At 34.4% G+C, this 20,413-nt stretch overlaps 2 protein-coding genes across 7 annotated transcripts; both read left to right on the top strand.

Annotated features, from left to right (window-relative positions):
- The first annotated feature begins 2,301 nt into the window (after nucleotides 1–2,301).
- LOC113081874 (hepatocyte cell adhesion molecule-like) lies at nucleotides 2,302–9,121 on the top strand. The gene is made up of 7 exons (XM_026253779.1): nucleotides 2,302–2,699; nucleotides 6,212–6,553; nucleotides 6,643–6,924; nucleotides 7,038–7,131; nucleotides 7,223–7,308; nucleotides 7,983–8,053; nucleotides 8,395–9,121. Exons 1-7 carry the CDS (start codon nucleotides 2,612–2,614, stop codon nucleotides 8,722–8,724), a joined length of 1,293 nt encoding a protein of 430 aa, XP_026109564.1. The 5' UTR covers nucleotides 2,302–2,611; the 3' UTR covers nucleotides 8,725–9,121.
- A 3,075-nt stretch (nucleotides 9,122–12,196) lies between these two features.
- On the top strand, nucleotides 12,197–19,687 carry LOC113081822 (coiled-coil domain-containing protein 15-like). 6 transcript variants are annotated; one of them, XM_026253757.1, is made up of 9 exons: nucleotides 12,198–12,779; nucleotides 14,438–14,553; nucleotides 14,655–14,771; nucleotides 14,861–15,019; nucleotides 15,662–15,782; nucleotides 16,450–16,553; nucleotides 17,249–17,443; nucleotides 17,567–17,715; nucleotides 19,516–19,687. In XM_026253757.1, exons 5-9 carry the CDS (start codon nucleotides 15,666–15,668, stop codon nucleotides 19,563–19,565), a joined length of 615 nt encoding a protein of 204 aa, XP_026109542.1. In that variant the 5' UTR covers nucleotides 12,198–12,779; nucleotides 14,438–14,553; nucleotides 14,655–14,771; nucleotides 14,861–15,019; nucleotides 15,662–15,665; the 3' UTR covers nucleotides 19,566–19,687. The 6 variants fall into 6 exon arrangements, with proteins under 6 accessions (XP_026109557.1, XP_026109542.1, XP_026109541.1 ...); XM_026253756.1 differs by having other exon boundaries at nucleotides 12,198–13,054; nucleotides 14,426–14,553; XM_026253772.1 differs by having other exon boundaries at nucleotides 12,197–13,054; nucleotides 14,426–14,771; nucleotides 16,456–16,553.
- Nucleotides 19,688–20,413: the final 726 nt, after the last annotated feature.

Raw genomic sequence — 20,413 nt, 5'->3', positions numbered from 1 at the left:
CATTCAAGCCAGTAACTGAGGACTGAGAAATAGCAGCCACACTCTGAAAACCTTTGCCCAGCTCCGTCTGATATCCCCTCAGTCTAAGTCTTCAAGGTGCCTTGGCAGAAAATATTTTTTCCCTATTCCTCAGAGAGCAAAGTGCAAGCAGAGCTTCATCATTGTGAGCAATATTCCTCTCGTTAGCAAACAGTTTAACCAAATCGTGTGTTTCCTCAGGTGTCATATGGCGAGACATGGAGGCACACACTTCTCTGAAACACTTGCTGACTGAATTCTCCAATTTCTTCAATAACATGGGCTACAAACAAACGTCTTTAAGCTGATTATGTGTACTACAGACACACTTTTATACTCACAGGTGCTCCGCTTGTGATGTCATGGACTATTATTTCCAGTGAATGTTGACATGAGGTCACATACGCTTCAGACACCAGTCAGGCGGATGGTGTTCCCCATAGCATCAACTCCATGATACACTGTCAAAGTTCCACCTCGAAAGGGAACCAATTAATTTAGATATTACTACATTAGGCACATATTTAGGTTACCTGACATTTTTTTAAAGAGTTCAGAGAGTTTCTCTGTGTGATGTGGCATATCATCTTTGTATGATATGAACAAAATTTACTGCGTCTCGCAGAAGTGTATGTGTGTTATAATAAAATGTTGTTTCCTTTTCTTTCACATATCAACACACCTCTTTAAAAATACTATTTTCCGATCCAAAAATACTCTTCAAGAGCCATTCTCAAAAATAGGTGCTTAAGGGCACATAGTTCATATCAAAGCAAATCACAACTCAAGGAATTCAGCATAGCAACAACCCTGGCATGTCTGAATCCATGAGTAGTAACTGAATATCCTGCGCTGTGTTGCGCTGTGGGATGAGAGCCTTAAGTTGCTCTGGAGCCTCTGAGCCCACTTTACGCCCACGTTAACTCCCACGCGCTCTGACACGTCCAGGGACTCAGCCGGGGGTGGGAGAGTTATGAAATATGAATTTCACTCAGGTTTCCAATGGCAACACAGACAAAATCTGCTATAGTGTTGCCTCCTGCTTCTGTAGGCTCATATGTTCGCCTTTCATCTCTCAGTTTTTGTTGGTAAATATGGCTTTTGTTTATTACAGAAACCATGTTCATGCTGACATATACAAGCTTGTTAAGGACAAGAGGTCATTACACCTACACTGACTTACAGTATATGATGCAAAATGAATTAGTCACTGGCTTCATTACTTCCTATACTGTAAGGATATTCATGAAAGGGAAATGTGCTCATAAATGTTAATGTAAATTTTGATATGGTTCACTTTGCTAGTAGCTTCTAGCCTCTAGTGCCTGTCCAGGAAAGATATTATATTATATTATATAATATTATATTATATTATATTATATTATATTATATTATATTATATTATATTATATTATATTATATTATATTATATTATATTATATTATTTTATTTGCCCCCAGTTTCATCTGACCTTTAAGAGCCACTGTCCATTTTGAATTGGGACAGAGAAGGAGGGGTCAATTTAGTGCTTTCAAACCAGTGGAGGGCAGCATTGAATAAATGTGCCCTATGAATCCCATCTACATAAAGTCTTTAAAAGGTTATAGAAATAATATTTAAACTTTTGGGGAATTTTACAGATCAAAAGCTTTACTACATGATTCAGTTAATAAAACACAAGCACAGAGATTAATGCAGCTTATAACAAAGAAACAAAGTTGTAAAGAGACAGGTGGAAAGATGTATCAGCTTTACATAATATACAGGAAATTATTAATAATCAGCAAAAGTTAAGCAGACTGTGTATTCGTGTGCTGGATTCAATCAAATAAAGTGCTGCAAATTAATTCACAATGTTTTTCACAGAGAAAAAACTGATTATATTTTTAATTTTGTCCAGAAAAGAAAATATTTTGAAGGATGTTGGTAACCAAACAGTTTTTATTCCCCTTGGCTTAAAATATGGGCAAAATACAATGAAAGTCAATGGAAACTGTTGTGAAACTGTATGATTGCCAACATTCTTTAAAATATCTTCTATTGTGTTCCACAGAAGAAGAAAAAAATTAAGTCATACAGGTTTGGAATGACATGAGGCACGGTAAACAATAAAAAAAAAATTGAGTGAACTATCCCTTTAAAAAACTGTCAATGCTGTTTTGTCATTGTTATTTCTCCATTATTTTCTTTCATCTCATTTGTATTAATCTAACATGAGATGTTATGTTGCATTATCATTTTTTAAAGAACCCTGTTATTTTATTATATTATTATCTTAATTACTGAAAGAAAAAATCATCTGTGAAATACAGTAACAGTCAGGCCATGAAGAAACAACATCCTCCCCACACAGTTATTAGCACCCCTTCTCCCCTACACAAACAGACCCATTCACTGACTCACAAACATGCCATCATAGTGCACTGGTTGTGAGAATGCATGTGTGTGCAGGGCTGTGTTTATGAGTGTGTGTTTGTCAGCAGCATGGCATTGCCCAGCCTCAGAAGGAATGACAGGACTCAGAGGTGGGGGACATGCTCTGTGAATAAATCATGCTAATTGTTTTGGGAAGACTGTGAAAGTTCGACCCAAGATGAAGGCACAGAAGGAGGCTTTCTCTCGGGCATCAGCTGCTTTTGCTGCTCCTCTCCTCTTGATCCTTGCCGTTCTGATTCACTCAGGTAAGAGGGACAAATGTAACTTTTTAGCGAATGATAATGTTGTTGTCCTAGATCTAGAACTTGTTGCGTAGTTATGGCTGGTACACCAAAGTGTAAAATATTTCAAGAACTTTAATGTCATTGCATATTGTAATGTGTAGACCAGTAAATATGGAATTTAGACCATTTTGGACACTTCTGTCACTTCTATTATAATGGATGAATTTCATAGCATAAGGTAACAAAATCTCCAATAAAGTGGGAAACGAATAATGCTACACCTTTCTTCTGAACTAGAGTCCCTTTTTGAGTTTTTCTAAAATCTTTTAAACAGTTTCCTGGTGTCAATATGATTTTTAGCAGGTGTTTGGCAGCCAGAATGTGTAACAATTATTTTTATCTTAATAACAAAATATATATTTTGTAATCATTTGAAACTAGACAAATCGCTTTTTATGAAATGTTATGCTTAAAAAAGTGTTCTTGCATTTTTAAAACTCTATAAAGCATACTGTATCATATTTGATATGCAAATGTCTGAAGCCCTAAATGATCAACACTTTGCTGAAAAACCTGTTTGACACAATATTCTACATGCCCTTTGTTGTCTGACGGGCATTTTTAGGAAGTAAAAGGCCTTTCTAAAATTTGTACACGTCTTTTGCTGTGAAATCTTTTTCAATCTTTAAAATATATATATATATATATATATATATATATATATATATATATATATATATATATATATATATATATATATATATTAAATGAGACAATAACTTTTATATTGTTAGTAATGTTTAACTTACTTTTACTGAAGCAACTTGACTGTCCATCCATCTTTTTTTTTCAAAAATAATTATTCATCAAGTTTTTGAGGACATTTATTTGCCTCTCAGTCATCATTGCACTGCATATATTTCCCACCAAAATAAAAACTATTGATCATCTAGGAATTTAAATATAATCTTACAAAAACATACTGGCATATATAGAGCGATAACTGATATGTCTATGCATGTTATGTATGTTGTCTGCTATATGGTATCACAATTTACATTACAAGTTTTCAGAATTTCATCTTACTTTCTGGACATGTAAATATCAACAATTGCACCAATTGCATATTTACAAGTATGTTCACAAGTTCAGACTCTGAATGAAACTGATGTGTTTTTTTTCCTCCATATATATCATAAAAGAATGATGTATCAAACATTATACTCGAAAAACATGCATGCAAAAAAAAAAGATAGAGAAAAGTAAACAAAAATAGATTTTTCAGACAATTTTTTCATATGTCAGGCTATTCAGGGTCAAATAAATTCCATTGGATTTGATATTGGGTTATATAATGCAGTCACCTTCATACATTAGGAGTATGACAAAAAAAAATTAAGATTGCTATACCACACTCAAATGAAAATCGAAAAAAAAGTTGAGTAAAATAAAAATGTTGTTTTTGAAGGTTTCTATGTAATGCTGTGCTTGTCTGAAGCACTGCCAGAGAAGATATCAGCATTAAGACAGTAAGTTACTAGACGGACAAAGACGACTTACAATGTACTTTATATTGCTATTTACAACATCATGAAACCCATTCCTATCCTCGCATCACGACTGCTTTAAAAGCTGTTTGTGTTGTACAATTGGCCAATGTTGTCCTCAACAGAGTCACAGGAGCCCCGTGTGTCACTTTTTATCTAATCACACTGATTGTAGGACCTTTTCATTCCGGGAAATTGGGCTAAACAATTCAAGCTTTTGTGTGCACATCTCTGGCAGGCCTTTCCCACTGTATGCAGTTACTAAGGAGATGAGCTGTTTCCACACAGGCTTTATTCTGCTGGTTATCAGACAAAAAAAAAAAAAGAATCTTTGATGCTTTACATTAGAATACTTACAGCTTTTAAATGTTACTTATTGTACAGTAGTAAAGTAAAATAAATCTTTTCAAGAATGAAGCATTGATGTTTAATAATTAAGCCTATTCTAAAGCATATTAGAATAATTTCTGAAGGAACATTTAACTTTCGCCTCAACACAAATTACATATATATATATATATATATATATAAGAAAGTATTTAAATGCTGCTATGGTGTACATGAAACTCTACTTCGAAATACATTAAAGCAATCTTACTGACCCTAAACTTTTAAATGGCATGGCATTAATAACTATGCATGATTATAGAGTTAGTTACATTTTGTTATTTGTCATTATTTTTCCTGCTGTCTGTGAGCCTGTCAGAAAAGAGCTGTGACTCATTTTTAGCTTGTGACTTTGTGATATTAGTCATCAAAATCTGAAAGAGTTGTAAAAAGTGTCTTTACATAAGTTCTGTTGTTGCCCTCGATGTGATCTGATGAGTGTTATTATAGCTTTACATGCACCAGATTGCAGTGAAGTCAGAAAGAAGGCAGGGTGAGAGCCTTACCAAACTGACAAATTGAGTGTAATCTTCCCTGTGTGGAAACTATAATAAGGGGAATGCCAAATCTGCATGCACTAACCGTCACCTAAAGTGAACACAACCTAAAGTTGGAATAAAATAGAAATTCATCTATTGTCTAAATGCATGTCATTGGCCCTGTGAACAATTCTTTAAAAAATAAATAATAATAAAAAGAATAAATGTTTTTTTTTTTGTTGTTGTTGTTTTTTGTTTTGTGTTTGACTAAGATGTGTCACAATTCAGAATAAAAGATTTGTCACTACTTCTATAATATGGCAAAAGAAATGCAATGCTAAATTTAATAAAAAATTGCATGATTTATAGTATAAGTCATATTTAACACAGGTAATAATTAACTACTCTTTATTTATTAATTTATTCAGCTAAAAGGTATGACCATTAAAATGATTTGACAAGGAATTTTCAATTAGTTAAAATGTATGAGATTATAACAAGTTCGATTTATTGATGACAAACATATAAACCTGATATAAACACATTCAGTTTATTAGTACTAGGAATCTGACCTGTTTATTACCTGTTTCATTAATGTATGTCACACAAATATGCATTACATTTAAGTTTAAGCTTTTTGGTTATACTTTATTGTATATTATTCTAAAACTTTCTAAAAAAAGAAATTATCTGCTTATTAACAGTCAGAAAGGTCGTTGTTAAATTTAGGTATGGGTAAAATTAGAATGGGAAAATAAGAAAATAATATGGGCTTTTGAAATAATCATTATTGTATAAAGTGCATACAAAGTGCATACAAATTTGACTTGACTTTATAGGTACATATAAACAGTTAATATGCTAGTAATATACATGCTACTTAGTGAGAACTGGTCCTTAAAATAAAGTGTTATTGTTTGTTTATTATAAAACATATGATAAATCTTAAATTTAGGCCTAAATACCTTACTTTTTGAGTGCAGTCAACAGTTCAGGAAATGACTGTTTGTGAACTGATTTGATAATTACGTCAATGGTGCTGACTTGATCTCTTCGCATTTTGGCAAACTAACATGTATCTCATAAATCAGATGTCTGAATTCGATTGTTCATGTCACAGCATGTGTTCAGGGAGTGAACATCACCAGTCTCGAGTCTCTAATCAGAGGGACGGTGGGCGGAGAAGCTCTGCTCCCCATCCGATACTCAAGCACCAGTCTGGATCCTCCTGTAATCAAATGGCAGCTGAAAAGGGACAAACCTATTACAGTGGTCCAGTCCATTGGCACGGAGATCATTGGAAACCTGCGACCGGAATACAGAGACCGCATCCTTGTGTTTGAGAATGGAACGCTGCTACTCCATAATCTCAAGCTGTCTGATGAGGGCACTTATGAAGTAGAGATCTCCATCACCGATGACACCTTCACTGGAGAGAGCAGCATCGATCTGACAGTCGATGGTAAGAAAAATCTAACATAGCACAATCCTAACTGACATCATCTATCTACTTATAGTGTAGCAATAAAATCAAACCTGATTTTTTGACAGAGCCAATTTCTAAGCCACATGTCCACATGGTCACCTCCACCGTGCTGGAACTGATGGAGAATTTCACACTGAACTGCACCCATGAAACAGGCACTAAGACCACCTACGGCTGGGCTAAAGGTGGTCATCCATTACTCAACGAGACCCGTCTGCTGCTGTCCCCGGATCAGAAGGTCGTGACCATCACCCGTGTTCAGATGGTTGATGATGACGTCTACAGCTGCATGGTGGAGAACCCTATTAGTAGCATGAGAAGTCTACCAGTCAGACTCACCGTTTACAGTAAGAATGGGGTTTTTGAACATAATTTTACATATTCAGTACATACAGTATTTGTCTCATGTTTGCAGTTCTTAAAGAAGTAAAAACGGTTGAAAATGTTCTCCTGTTTCCAGAAAGAAGCTCTCTTTATATCATACTGTCTACAGTTGGCATCTTCCTCCTTGTCACCCTTGTAACTGTGTGTGCTTGCTGGAAGCCGTCTAAAAAGTATGACTTTTTTTTTCTTTGCCCCTCGTCCATCCTCAAGTTAACAGTGTTGGTGTAAACTGTTTGTCACCATCAATACTTTCATTAACAGATCAAAAAAACAGAAGTCCAAAACTATTAAACCACGAGCCATTTCTCAAAATCATCACATCAGGTATGGAGACGTCAAGCCAGAGGGTACGTAATAATGCTGATTATGATTTACTGTAAATACATAATGGGCAAACAGACTCACTAATTAAGCTTAACTATGTTTTGTTAGGAATTAAAATAAATGTTCTAATGTATTGTTGATACCATTAAAAAATAATAATAATAATGCATCAGTTTTTATTTTAAATACTGTACAACAGACCTACATTTTGTATTTTTATTGCTTTTAAAGATTTTTATTTAATTGTATATTTATTAAACTTTCTATAATATAATATAATATAATATAATATAATATAATATAATATAATATAATATAATATAATATAATATAATATAATATAATATAATATAATATAATATAATATAATATAATTATGGCAAATTTATCATCACTCCCACAGCCACTGTATTAGAAACACCCTCAAAGCAGCATTAACTAGTTTTTAGTAATTTGATTCAAAGGAAATATAATACAAAGTATAGCGCTATAATTGTACATTATTAAAAAAAATGAAAAGGATGCATAATGCTGGAGAGAAAAAATGTAATAAAATATTGTGTTCAGCAGACGTGTATTTTTTTATTTTAATTAATGTTATTATATTATATTATATTATATTATATTATATTATATTATATTATATTATATTATATTATATTATATTATATTATTATTTTTTCATTTATGTTTCTAGATGATGCCATCCCAGTAATGACTGATCACGAGCGCAGGAATCCTGTATCACTCTACATCTTAAAAGAGAAGGTATTATGACATCATTATTGAAGTTCCCTCTCCCAGCACACCTGCTTCATGTTTAAGAATAGCTTTTCAAGTGGATGAGTGGTTCATTACCTCAGTAGAGCTGTCTGTGAGTCAGAGAGCAAAGCATGAACCCTGACTGCAAACATCTCTTTACATCAGACATTAATATTCATGCTTTCACCACATATTCTAATATACTGTACAGCAGAATAGGTCATGAGAATATCATATTTCTGTGCTACAAAAACAGCCTAGACGTTTCCCGCGCCTTCATAATATGAAAGTGCATTGATGTAGGCGTGTGAAGACTGTAAATGTCTGCACTTAATTTACATCCTCAGGATTCTCTTCCTGGCGAACCAGCGTCAACGTGTGAAACATGCACCTCCAACAGCAGCAGCCCACCGAGCTACAGCAGCTCAGTACCTCCTCCATCCGACCTGCTCGAGCCGCCAGCGCGCTCCTCTCGCGGATACCCTCGCACCCACACTAAATCCCCACCGCGCCATCGACGGAGGAAGGGACACAGTCAGAGCCCACCAGCCCCCTCCTCGCCCAGCAGCCGAGGGTCTGTTCAAGCCTCTCAGCGCACTGCGTCCTTTTCTCCAGCCAGGATTCCTGAGGATCCATCCACCCCTCCACAGGAACCCAGAGGCTCCCCAAAAACATAGATGATAGCATTGACCACGTCTACCGACTGGCCCACATGCTGCAAAAAGACAGATACTGTACTGACCTGCGCAAATACTTTTGCATTAATGTACATGTACATCTTTCTGCTACAAACCTGTTTAGCTTTATCATGTTAAGACACGTTTTAAAAGCACTTTTGGATTGTTTAGTTAATTTCACACGCTAGGACCTCTTCACTCTCCGTCTGGGTACTTCAATGTGATTGCGTTGGCTTGACGAAGCTTTCAAGCCATATCCACCAAATATTTATCCACCAATATTTTATTAAATACTTTGCATAACACATTAGCAACCAGTCAGAACACCTTAACGGCCATCTACATAGCAACCAGCCAACACCTTTGCAACTACCTAGCAACCAGCCAGAACACCCGAGGACAGGGTTCCTCAAATCCAATCAGAGTTTAGCTGGAACCCTAATAAATCTCACCAACATGTGATTCTCTAATGATCCTGATACCTTGATGAGCTTCCTCAGGTGTGTTTAATCAAGGTTGGAGCTAAACTCTGCAGGGTATAGGCCCTTCAGGACAAGATTTGAGGAACCCTGCTCCACTGCCTAGTAACCAGTGTTATTTTAGTATTAGTGAGAGACCATTACATTTTTTGAAACATTTGAATTCATTTGTATTTCACGTTTTCATTTTAATTAAAATTATAAGCAAATTTGATCTCATTTTGTCATGTAATTAGTATATGTCTTTAGTTTCTATGAATTTTATTTCACTCTTAGTTAAAGTTATTTTAGTACATTAAGGCCCAAAATCCCATACTCTCAATAAGGTACATATTCTGAAGTAATTACTCCATGACTGCATAAAAGTATGTTCTATAGTAGATTGTGTGTCGCATGAATGTATTCTGGAATGTATTTGTACTACATTCACTATATTGTCATTGTCACTCACATGTCCTAGCATCAGTTCCATTCCATTACAAATCCTCTCCCATGGCATCATGGGACAGGGAAGTGTCCTCTGTATGCACACTTCAGAATCTCACCAGAAGCAGCAGGTCACCTGTGGACTTTTTGCCTGTACCTTAATGAGTACTATGAATTTGATATACTTCTTTTGTCGCAAAACACTTTTTGGCCCACTATACAGAAGGGAAGTGCGGGATTTCAGTTACAGCCCAAGTTTAAGGTAGGGTAGCAGGTTCTGCTCTAGTGTCATCTAGCAGAACTACAAAAATAAAGCACGTTTTCAGACAACCTTTGCAAAACGCCACTCGCACCCTTCACGCCTCACGATAAACACAGCTCATATGGGTCTATAAAAGTGAAGGCATGTCTCAACAGATAAAAGTAGGCAACTTTCAACAAAAGATTCAACATAGGAATCCTTTTAAGTTATAATATTGAGCTAAAAGTTTTAAATTTCACTTACCTGAAATAGAAGAAACACACAAGTTTGTTGTATCGACTGAAACCCAAACATTCCATCACATTCCTCCATATTGTAAAAACACCAATGTTTACCCTTTTTTAACATTGTGTTTGTCTCTCTGTATTTGGGCATGTCTTTCAAGTCTTCTTTTGGCTTCCACTTCAGAAACAGGAATCTGAGTATTTTTCCCCATGCTTTTTCCACACCGGCTAAACACACTTTTATATTACTCAGCTATTATAGCCATGCTTCAAGCTCTCGCTCTCAGCTGTGTGAATTTATGAGTGGAGGTAAGACATCCTATCATTGCATTCGGACCCATTTTTATGGTATGGAGCCTTCTATAGGCCCTGTTCCAAATTGCACTTAAGCCTCGCAGTCTTTCTCACAAACTTTTGTGACATAACACTGCATTGACTGTTGGTTAGATACTGCGGCACTCACCTCAGTGCGTGTGTGACCTCAGAAATATTAAAATAATTCAAAATAATAAATCAACAATCTCTACAACCAGTCAAAACTCTCAAGCAATGCCCTAACAATACCCTATCAGCCACCTAAATAGGTCTGTATAAACTGACCCAGTATTCAAACTACACACTTAGAGTTTGGAATTTCAAGGAAAGGCTTTGTCAAGCCAACAGTGATGTTTGTATTTAATTTTCTTGTTTCTCTATTTCCTTTTTAATTTTAGTGAATGTAAATGAGAAGCGGAGTTGTTCTGTAATGAAGTTGTTAAATAAAAGACCTGAATGCAATCTTTTACATATTTGATTTTGTCTTGTTTTTCTCCTGCTCATTATCTGAACATTATGTAATCGTCTCTCTCTCACTGAAGTTCATACTGTTCGTGAAAAGGGAGAGACAATGTGCATGCTGATTCACACAAAAGAGACAGTAGGCTCCTTGTTATGCATGGGCATGGCCGTTGAGAACAGGCATTGTAAAGGGAGCAGGCTGGTCTTGTGTTGATTCATACCCATGCATAAATGTATAAGTTGGAGACAGAAACCCAAATAAGCACAGGGAATGCTAATAGATTACCCTGTGGAGAAACAATGCCTTGAAACAGTTCCAGGCATGAACAAAATTTTTAAAAGACTAAGTGTTGGAGAAAGAAAGAAAGAAAGAAAGAAAGAAAGAAAGAAAGAAAGAAAGAAAGAAAGAAAGAAAGAAAGAAAGAAAGAAAGAAAGAAAGACTTTTTACAATTCAGATTTTAAAGAGGAAACTAAGGCGACTTAAACGGATACTCCATGCACCCCAAAATGCACCCATAAAAGCTTTGTTCGTCTTCATAACACATTTTAATATATTTTGGATGAAAACCAGGAGGCTTGTCACTGTCCCATAGACTGCCAAGTAAAATACACGGTCAAAGTCCAGAAAAGTATGAAAGACGTTATCAGATTAGTCCATCTGCCATCAGTGATTAATCCGTAACATTATGAAGCAAAGAGAATACATTGTTTACTCAAAGAAAACAAACATAGCAACTTTATTCAACAATTCGTCTGACAATGTCTTTCATACTTTTCTGGACCTTGACAGTCCATTTTCCTTGGCAGTAAATGGGACAGTCACAAGCCTCCTGGATTTCATCCAAAATATCTTAAATTGTGTCTCGAAGACAAACAAAGCTTTTACGGGTTTGGAACGACATGGTAAGTGATCAATGACAAAATTTTCATTTTGGGGTGGATTATCCCTTTAAACTCGCAGTTGCGAAGATAAAAAGTTAAAAAGTTATATTTTTATAATGTTATTCCGTGGTAGAAACGGACTTCCATTAGCAGGAACATTACATAACAACAATTTTTATAACAGCATGACCATTTCAAGTTATATCTTATAGTAATAATAATAAATACAACGTTGAAAATTGATACACAATATAAATCAAATTCATAATAAGAATTTGAGGGATGTAAAACCACCATAATTAATTTTAGTCACTGACATTCGCTCAGCTCTGGTAATAAATTTACACTTATTACGGAACTAAAACGAGCAGGTATTCCTTTCCCCATCGAACCTACATTTAGGAGCACATCAGGCGTGGCCTACACGCCACACGTTTTGAATGGCTTTACTTTCGACGAATACAATTTTATCTTTACAGGCTGTAGCCAATAGAATCATAAATAGGCGGATCTAAAGTTTGCGCTTCTTTTAGCGTCATTGACAACGGTAGCTTTCATTCTGACAGCTAACGTTACAGCAGTAGAAATATTAACGCAATTTGCATTAGGCCAGTAACGTTAGCAACATTATGAGCCGCTGTACCATTATAAGGTCTGAACATCAGTGTTTTCCGAAAAGCCATAAATGATAGTATTACCAATTCATATCTACCAGGTTTTAAACTTAAATGAATCAAGCCAAACCAGCTAAAGAAAGGGTTGGCTCTTCGATAACACAAAATAAGCTCTTCAAAGAAAATAAAAGGATAACATCTGGAAACAGGAGAAAGACCAAAGCTGTGAGAGTGTTGGCAGAGAGGAACCCGGATGTGGCTCTGTTTGGGTAGAGAGCGGAGACGAGGGTCTGGAACATACCGTGGTGAGGAGGACCGACCGACACTAATATAAAGCTGCAGAGATGTGCTGAAAACGAGCTTCTTTGACTGGCACTACGATACACGCTGGTATTTCACACACCAGTTTACACACACCAGGGTGATTTTGGTCCAGTGACTCTTAATCTTTGTCATGGGGACCCCTGGCTCTGCCTCTGCCTCTGCCTCCAAAATATTTGACACACTCAGTTCATGGATCTTTCTCCTAACCAGCTGGTGATCTGAATAAGGTGTATTTAATAAGGGAGACAAGCCAAATGTGCATAGCTGTGGGTCAGGATTAAAAGCAACTGTTTAGGGCTGCGCCACTTTAGAAGAGAAATTTATAGGAAGAAAAAAAAAAGGTAACAGTAATCACACCCCCTGCCCAAAAAACATTAAGCTTATTTAATTTAATCTAATTTCTGAGGCAAGATTTATATTTTTCATTAAAGTTGAAGTATTAAAACTGAAACAATTAATAAACTATGGACAAAGTTTAAAATAATAATAATAATAACAACAACAACAATAATAATAATACAAATGACAAAACAGAACACAATTACATAAAAGTGGAAATATAAAAACTAATTCAAAATCTTTAATAAAATTATAATAGTATGTGATACTAAAATGCCACTGGCCAATACTTATTATTACTATTATTATAGTTTTATATTTTTTCTTTTGCTCTTTGGAAATAGAGTTAGTTATATTAAATAAGCTATTATCATAAACTTTACACTGCTGTTCAAAGGTTTGATGTCTAAGATTGTTTTTAATATTTGTATATGAAGTATAATATGCTTACCAAAGCTGCACTATTTGTTCAAAAACTGTAATATTGTGAACTATTATACCAATTTTATCTCTTAATATATCTTCAATCTTAATATATTTTAAAATGTATTTGTATCTGTGATGACAAAGCTGAATTTTCAGCATCATTCCTCCAGTCTTCAGCATCACACGATCCTTCAGAAGTCATTCTAATATGCTGATTAATGCTCAATAAATATTTAGTTTATTATTATCAGTGTTGAAAACATTTGTTCTGCTCAATATGGGGGTTACCAGCGAACTTTTTTTTGTATTTAAAAAATATATATTTTGTAACATTATAAATGTTTTACTGTCGTTTTTGATCAACATAACACTTCCCGACTGATTGAAAGTCAGTGTTATTTTAGTATTATTTATATACTTTTACAGCATTTATTCATATTTTTAATTAGCTTACATTTTTACATTTTCAGTTGTATTTTTTTTTGTACTTTTAGTTTTGGTAATTTTTTATGTACTTTTATAATTTTTATTAGTCTGTTTATATATTATATATTTCTTTCATTTATATTTATTTAAATTTTAGTAATTTTCAGATATTTATTATATTGCCACAGGAAAATTCCTTTTTTTTTATTGGAAGTGTTTCATGTAATTTTTTATTTTTACTTTTTACTTTAATTTCAGATATTGAAATATATTTTTAATAGTTAATATCAACACTGATAAAAGTAATTTTTGCAAAAACGTTTGACCCCAAACCTTTGAACGGCAGTGTGCATGGTATGAGAATAGCTAGTTTTTTTTTTTTTTTTTTTTTTTTTTTTTTTTTTTTTTTTTTCTGAATGGCTGTAAAAGGTTGACAAAGTCATGTTACCTTATTCTTAAAAAAACTGGTTTTGCTTACCAAATTTGTCCTAACAAATGCGTAAAAACCCACAATCAAAAAGTTATTTGTGCAGCCCATCGTCTAACACCTCAAACCAGTTTATTCCCTTCCTGGACACATGGGGAGCGAGCAATCTGCAGTCCCAGGACGGAGTCTGTTTCTTCACATCGCCATACACATAATACACGGGTATTTACAGAGCATGATCCTTATACATCTATGTGGATCATTTTGTTTTTGTGATTTGACAGAATGTAGCTGTGAGGGTGAGTTACTTTACGTTTGTGTAGGTCAGTAAAGTCAGGAAGCATGAGAGACACAGACTAGCCGCTCGTCAGAGAGTTCAGGAGGGTGATGAATCCTCACAGCTGCCTGGTGGGAGATGGAAACTGTCCCCTACTAGAGATGTGAGTCATGCATGATGCATTTGGGTCATTTCTGAAACCTGAACGTTCAGTGTTGTAGTATTAATATCTTCAATTTTTTATATATACAGAAGCCAGAATCACACTCTTGGAGAGATGCTGAAGGTACAAATTATGGAGAAGAGGAATACGAGCAGGAAGTGGAAGATGAGATGCTGCTGGGGCAACATGATCAACCTCTTGATTTGCATCACCACAGAAGCAAGACTGTAACTTTTCAAAACGATATGGTAAGAAGATCTTGTGTGGCCTTAAAAATAGTCTGGTATGGCGCACCCATAGACATACGGTGTAAAAAAATAACTGCACAGGTTTTTTATCAGTACACTGGAAAGTAAGGCTTTGCTTATAAGTTATTATATTATTATATTAGTGTTTCTGTAGCTCAAGTGGTAGAGCATTGCGTTAGCAAGTGCAAGGTTGGGGGTTTGAATCCCAGGGAACACATGTTAGGAACATTGTTAGACTGAATGCAGTGTAAGTTGTGTTGGATAAAAGCGTCTGCTAAATGCATACATTTAATTTAATTTAAATAAGTTACCTGGCAATAAGTGCTTCTGCGGAAGAACCAGTATATTGAGTATATCTGAGGTTGTGGAATAGGATCTTTAAAAGACAATGGAGAGTTAATAAGATCCATTAGAACAATATTATAAGTTGCTTCGTGTAAAAAACTGATTGATGGTTTTACATGTAGCTCATGCAGCTCCTTGTTTAAGTGCCTGCTTCAGATTAATGATATACTTTCTGAATCAGCGCTGTTTGAGCACACCAAATTAAGTTTATGACATGTTCAACAAATGATGATATTACATAATGTAACACAATGCCTTTTATATTCACGAATCCTGTCCATGTTGGTGTCTCTGCAGGTATATGAGCCAGCCACTGTTTGCTTCACCACTAACTACAGAGCTTCCCAAGTGCTTTGGCCTCATGAGAATCAGGAGGAGCTGCTTTATTTACAACGGTGTCTCCTTTTTTATTAGGGAGGTCAGTGTGGAGTTTAATATCTGCTGCTATGAAAGTAAATATCTGATTTTAAGCATATTAAACCATTCAAACGTTTCGGATTTTTAAAAAAGTTTTTAAAAGAAGCCTCCTATGTTTAACAAAGATGTATTTATTTGATCAAGCATATGTAAAAAAAAAAAAAAAGTTAATATTGTGAAATATTATTACAGTTTAATTATTTTACTGTGTATTTCAAAATAAAAATCATTTCCACATGATCATTTAGAAATCATTCTAATATGGTGCACAAGAAACATTGTTGAATTGTCAGTGTTGAAACTTTGTCAGTGTGCTGCTTTATATTTTTATAGAAACCATAATATTTTTTTTTCAGGAGTCTTTGGTGAATAGAAAATAAAAAAAATAGCATTTATTTACTCAAATATAAAATTGTAATTATTAATTATAAAAAAGTTGAATTATTTGATTTCTGTTGAATAGATGTAATGTATAAATTAAATTGAATGTTAAATAAAATGATCAGTTAAATGCATAAATAAATGTATTATTTATATTTCGCTGAATAAATATATTATTTATATTTCCAAAAAAACAGCTGACTCCGAAGCTTTTTTTTTGTTCTCTCTTTTCTTACCAACAAAATAAAAATTGTGTTTTCTTTAAACCGCCCACTGTGTTGTTTCAGAGGCAGTCTCAGTTCCCCGTGTATCGACGGCATTTCATGGACATTGAGCGAGAGCGAGTGAAGGAGCACAGAAGATATGGGAACCATCTGAAGAGAACTGCAAGGTCAAACCTCACACATTCACAAGTATCTTCTCTATAACAGCATCACATTCACGTTCTTTATTTCACTGCTACTAAAAAAGATGTCTATTTTCATTCCTTTCCGCATGATGGTTGCTCACTTCTCTTTTGGTTTCTCTGCTGTTGTCAGGCTACAGTAAATAGTTTAAATGACTGACTAGTTACTGTAAAATGATTATAGTGGAGAAAAAATAAGACTTTTTGAATAATTGCTAGGTCTTTTTCACAAAAAACAGTATAAAAAGGCATGACTATTACTCAATTAAATGTCATTCCCATAACAAGCACACATAGTTTTAAGTTTCTACCTATTATACGTTTTCTTGGTAGAGCCTGACATTAGCAATACGACATTCAAAGGTTGGATTCCCAAGATAAGACACATGTCGAAGTGAATACGCTTTATTAATGATTTAGAATTTACTAAAAAAAACATAAATTGTATCAAACTTAATTTTTTAAGTATGTGCACATATTATGTACAATTAATCTAATTTTAAATTTAAAATAATTTTTGAACTGTTTTATTACAATTATTTTAATTTTAAAAAAGCATTTATTTTGTACTATTGAAGCACATACTTTTTCTTTTTTCTTTTTTCGTTTTTCGTCCCTTCGTGTTGCACTTTATATTATACTTTCTTTTTAAACTCAGAGAATATTTTTTCTGCGTGTAGGATTAAGAATGAAAAAGAACAACTCAGGAAAGCGGAGGAGAAGAAGATGGAGAGGCAGCGACAGCAGGAGGAGGAAAGAAAAGACATGGCTGAGAGGGAGGATTTGATTTTGGAGCGATTGAGGCTTGATGAGGAGGAGGCAGCAGAGAAGGTAGAGAGACAAGAGAAAACAAAGAGCATCAAAGAAAGCAAATGGTACGTACTGCCAATATGTGGCACAAGTTATCTTTTTATGGGGATGTTCATTCTCACCGTAAATACACACACACACACACACACACACAAATCCTGTTGTGTTATGTGATGGTTTTGTGACAGGTACATAGAAGCCATGCAGGCTCTAATGAAAGAGAAGCTGGAGAAGGATAAAGTCAAACTCCCTCCTCTGTGCTGCTGTGGAGACACTTTCTGGGACAGCCATCCTTACACCTGCGCCAACAACTGCATCTTCTACAACAATCCTAAAGGTAAACTGCTCACTCTGTGCCCATTTCATATTTTAGGATAATGATAAATACCTTGTCTTGATACACTGTGCAATTGTGTAATTCAGATAGTTTTGTCCTAACAAGCAACAAGTGACACAATATTTTCTCTGTTGCTTGGTTCCTAAGCAATATCATTGGTCATTAATCCTGCTCCTCATAACTGAACATCAACAATTTTCTGATTGGTTGTGATTGTGTTACTGGAAACTTGTCGTATCGCATCTGTTTTTATGTCGTAAATGTTCTTACTCACAGTACCATGACTTGACAGACAATGCATGTGGGGTTTCTGTTGCAACTGATGTCTTTTGTTCTTCCACTTTCCATGACATAGTACAACTTTAACTAGACAGTGTGAAGTTTAATCATGGATTTAGTTTATCACAGGAGCAGCCTTATTTTATAACAAGATGAAAACAAGTTTTAAATAACCTTGTGAAAAAAAAGTACACTTTAGCATACTTATAACTTAAAAAGAATATACATGGGTGCAAACTGAATCAAATGTTTTTTGGACACTTAATTGAATCTTACATACAATTAAATGAAAATGTATTATGGTTAGATTAATATTAAATGTATGTTTTTGTTTGTAATTACTTAATTAATTCAACTGTTTATCTTTGAAATTTGGTTAAAGTGTACTGCTGAATGAACTGAGAAGCATATGGTGGACTAAAATATACTTGTCATATCACATCTATTTAAACATGCATGTTACTTATTTAAATATATTTGTAATTAGACATTTGTAATGACGTTTAGTACATTTAAAATGTATTAACTTTAATTGTAATACTGAATAACACACTACATTTAATCAACTCTCTAAAATGCTGGGTTGTTTTTGGTCAAATATGGACTAAGCTAATATAAAAATGTAATTAAAAAAATATATATTTAAAACTAAATAAAATTAAAATCTAAAAATTTAACCCAATAATTGTGTTAGTCCATATTTGACCAAAAAGTTGTTTAAAACAACCCAGCATTTTATAGAGTGAAGTACTTAAAATGTGCTTTAGCATTTTAGCACATCAAAATAAGTGTACTTATTTAAGCACAACAAAATATTACTAAAACATAATGTTTTAAAATGTGTTCAAATAAAATTTCCAATAATTTTTCAAAAACCTTTTAAAAGTATACTTAAGTGTGTTAAGGAACAGTCATGAAAGTGTTCTAATGCAAGTATATACTTTTAAGAACCGAAGGACACTGCATGTGCACATTCAGTGCAATTAAGCACACTTTGGGCCCTATTTTAACGGGTTTGTTATTTACATGGCGGAATGTAATTTTTACAAATGTTTGTGTGCTGCTGCGCCTCCCTGTGTGTAACAAGCAAGGTGTGCATGCATTGTGCACCACCTGCCTATAGGCGCATATTTCTAACGCGCTATTTAAATAACAAAGAAGAAATATTGCGCCATACTTTAGACCAGGTTTGAGTTGGTCTATAGCACAGTCTATCTTCAGTTTCTCAAAATAGCAACGCGCCAACAATGTGCCCGAATACACCAGCCAGTGGGTGCACAAATGGGCGCAAAGGTATTTGCTATTTAAACAATGCGGTGCAGGATGGGAAAATGAGAACTGGATCAGACTGAAACTAGCAAAAACACTTGTTCTGCGCCTTGGCCCACGTTGCGCCAGGTGTATGATAGGGCCTTTTTTCTTTGCAAGGGAAATCTTGGCCACATTGCTCAACTTTTTTGACACCGACATTCATTCAACTTTTGAGTTTATTTATTGGTCGTTTATGATTGTTTTCTGCAGCTTATGCTCTGGCTCTGCAGTCGGTCTTACTAAGCTGTGATCTGAAGTAAGGAGGCTTTGGACAATATTTTTGGAAATATTTTTTTTTATTGTACTATAAATGCTTTTAAAATACCTAACATATTTCTATGTAACCAGCATTTTAAATTTTTAATAAACCTTACTGAACTGCTGTGATTGTTTATTGTGTCATAACTTGGTTTTCTTAATCTAAATGCACCTAAATGTGTATGTGACCTTTGTACATTATTCAGCCATTATACGCAAAGTCCCTGATTATATGCTTCAGAGTTGAAAGGTCAGTAACAGAATGGCAGTCACATTCATTTCTGTCTTTGTCTGTTGAAATAAGAAGTATTCATTTCCATTCCAGAAAGCAACGTCCTAGTTTCTAGTCAAATGTAGGTTATGTTTAGTTTGATACATAAAAATTTCAGTTTGATATACTGCATAAGTAACAACTTTATCATACTGGTATTTCAGTGTAAGCAGATGCTCATGAACTGAAAATACTTGTGCAGTGTATTTACAGGTTTGCACAAACAGATTTGGCATGAACACTGTACTAAAGTGTTTTTTATTTTATCTTATGAAGTGTGTTTAAAAAAAGGGAAATAAGCACTCAAGACTGTGTTACAGTTATTTTATCATAATTAAGGGTTTTACACCTGCTAAAATCACTCTAACTGGCAGTGTTGTAATACAGGACCGAAACCTCAATAGACCAGGGTTTGCCAAAATAGGGTTCAAATGAGGAGCCCCTGTCGGTTCCTGAGGGAACTGCAGATGATTCGTGAGTTAATGAAATTAGAATTAACTAAATAATACGAAATAAAAATACATATTTTTAAAATTACAACCATTACAACGAAATTTGCTAAATATATATATATATATA

This window comes from Carassius auratus, chromosome 5 (assembly GCF_003368295.1).
Source record: "Carassius auratus strain Wakin chromosome 5, ASM336829v1, whole genome shotgun sequence".
In the NCBI taxonomy this organism is placed as follows: domain Eukaryota; kingdom Metazoa; phylum Chordata; class Actinopteri; order Cypriniformes; family Cyprinidae; genus Carassius; species Carassius auratus.
The sequence above is the reverse complement of the archived record's forward strand: the minus strand, read 5'-3'. Positions and strand labels throughout refer to the sequence as shown.

Coding starts and splice junctions, on each gene's coding strand:
- LOC113081874 (XM_026253779.1), top strand. CDS start 2,612: ATGAAGGCACAGAAGGAGGCTTTCTCTCGGGCATCAGCTGCTTTTGCT. Junction 2,700..6,211: donor TGCCGTTCTGATTCACTCAG/GTAAGAGGGACA, acceptor TTCATGTCACAG/CATGTGTTCAGGGAGTGAAC. Junction 7,309..7,982: donor TGGAGACGTCAAGCCAGAGG/GTACGTAATAAT, acceptor TTATGTTTCTAG/ATGATGCCATCCCAGTAATG.
- LOC113081822 (XM_026253763.1), top strand. CDS start 15,666: ATGAGCCAGCCACTGTTTGCTTCACCACTAACTACAGAGCTTCCCAAG. Junction 15,783..16,449: donor TCTCCTTTTTTATTAGGGAG/GTCAGTGTGGAG, acceptor GTGTTGTTTCAG/AGGCAGTCTCAGTTCCCCGT. Junction 17,444..17,566: donor AGCATCAAAGAAAGCAAATG/GTACGTACTGCC, acceptor GTTTTGTGACAG/GTACATAGAAGCCATGCAGG.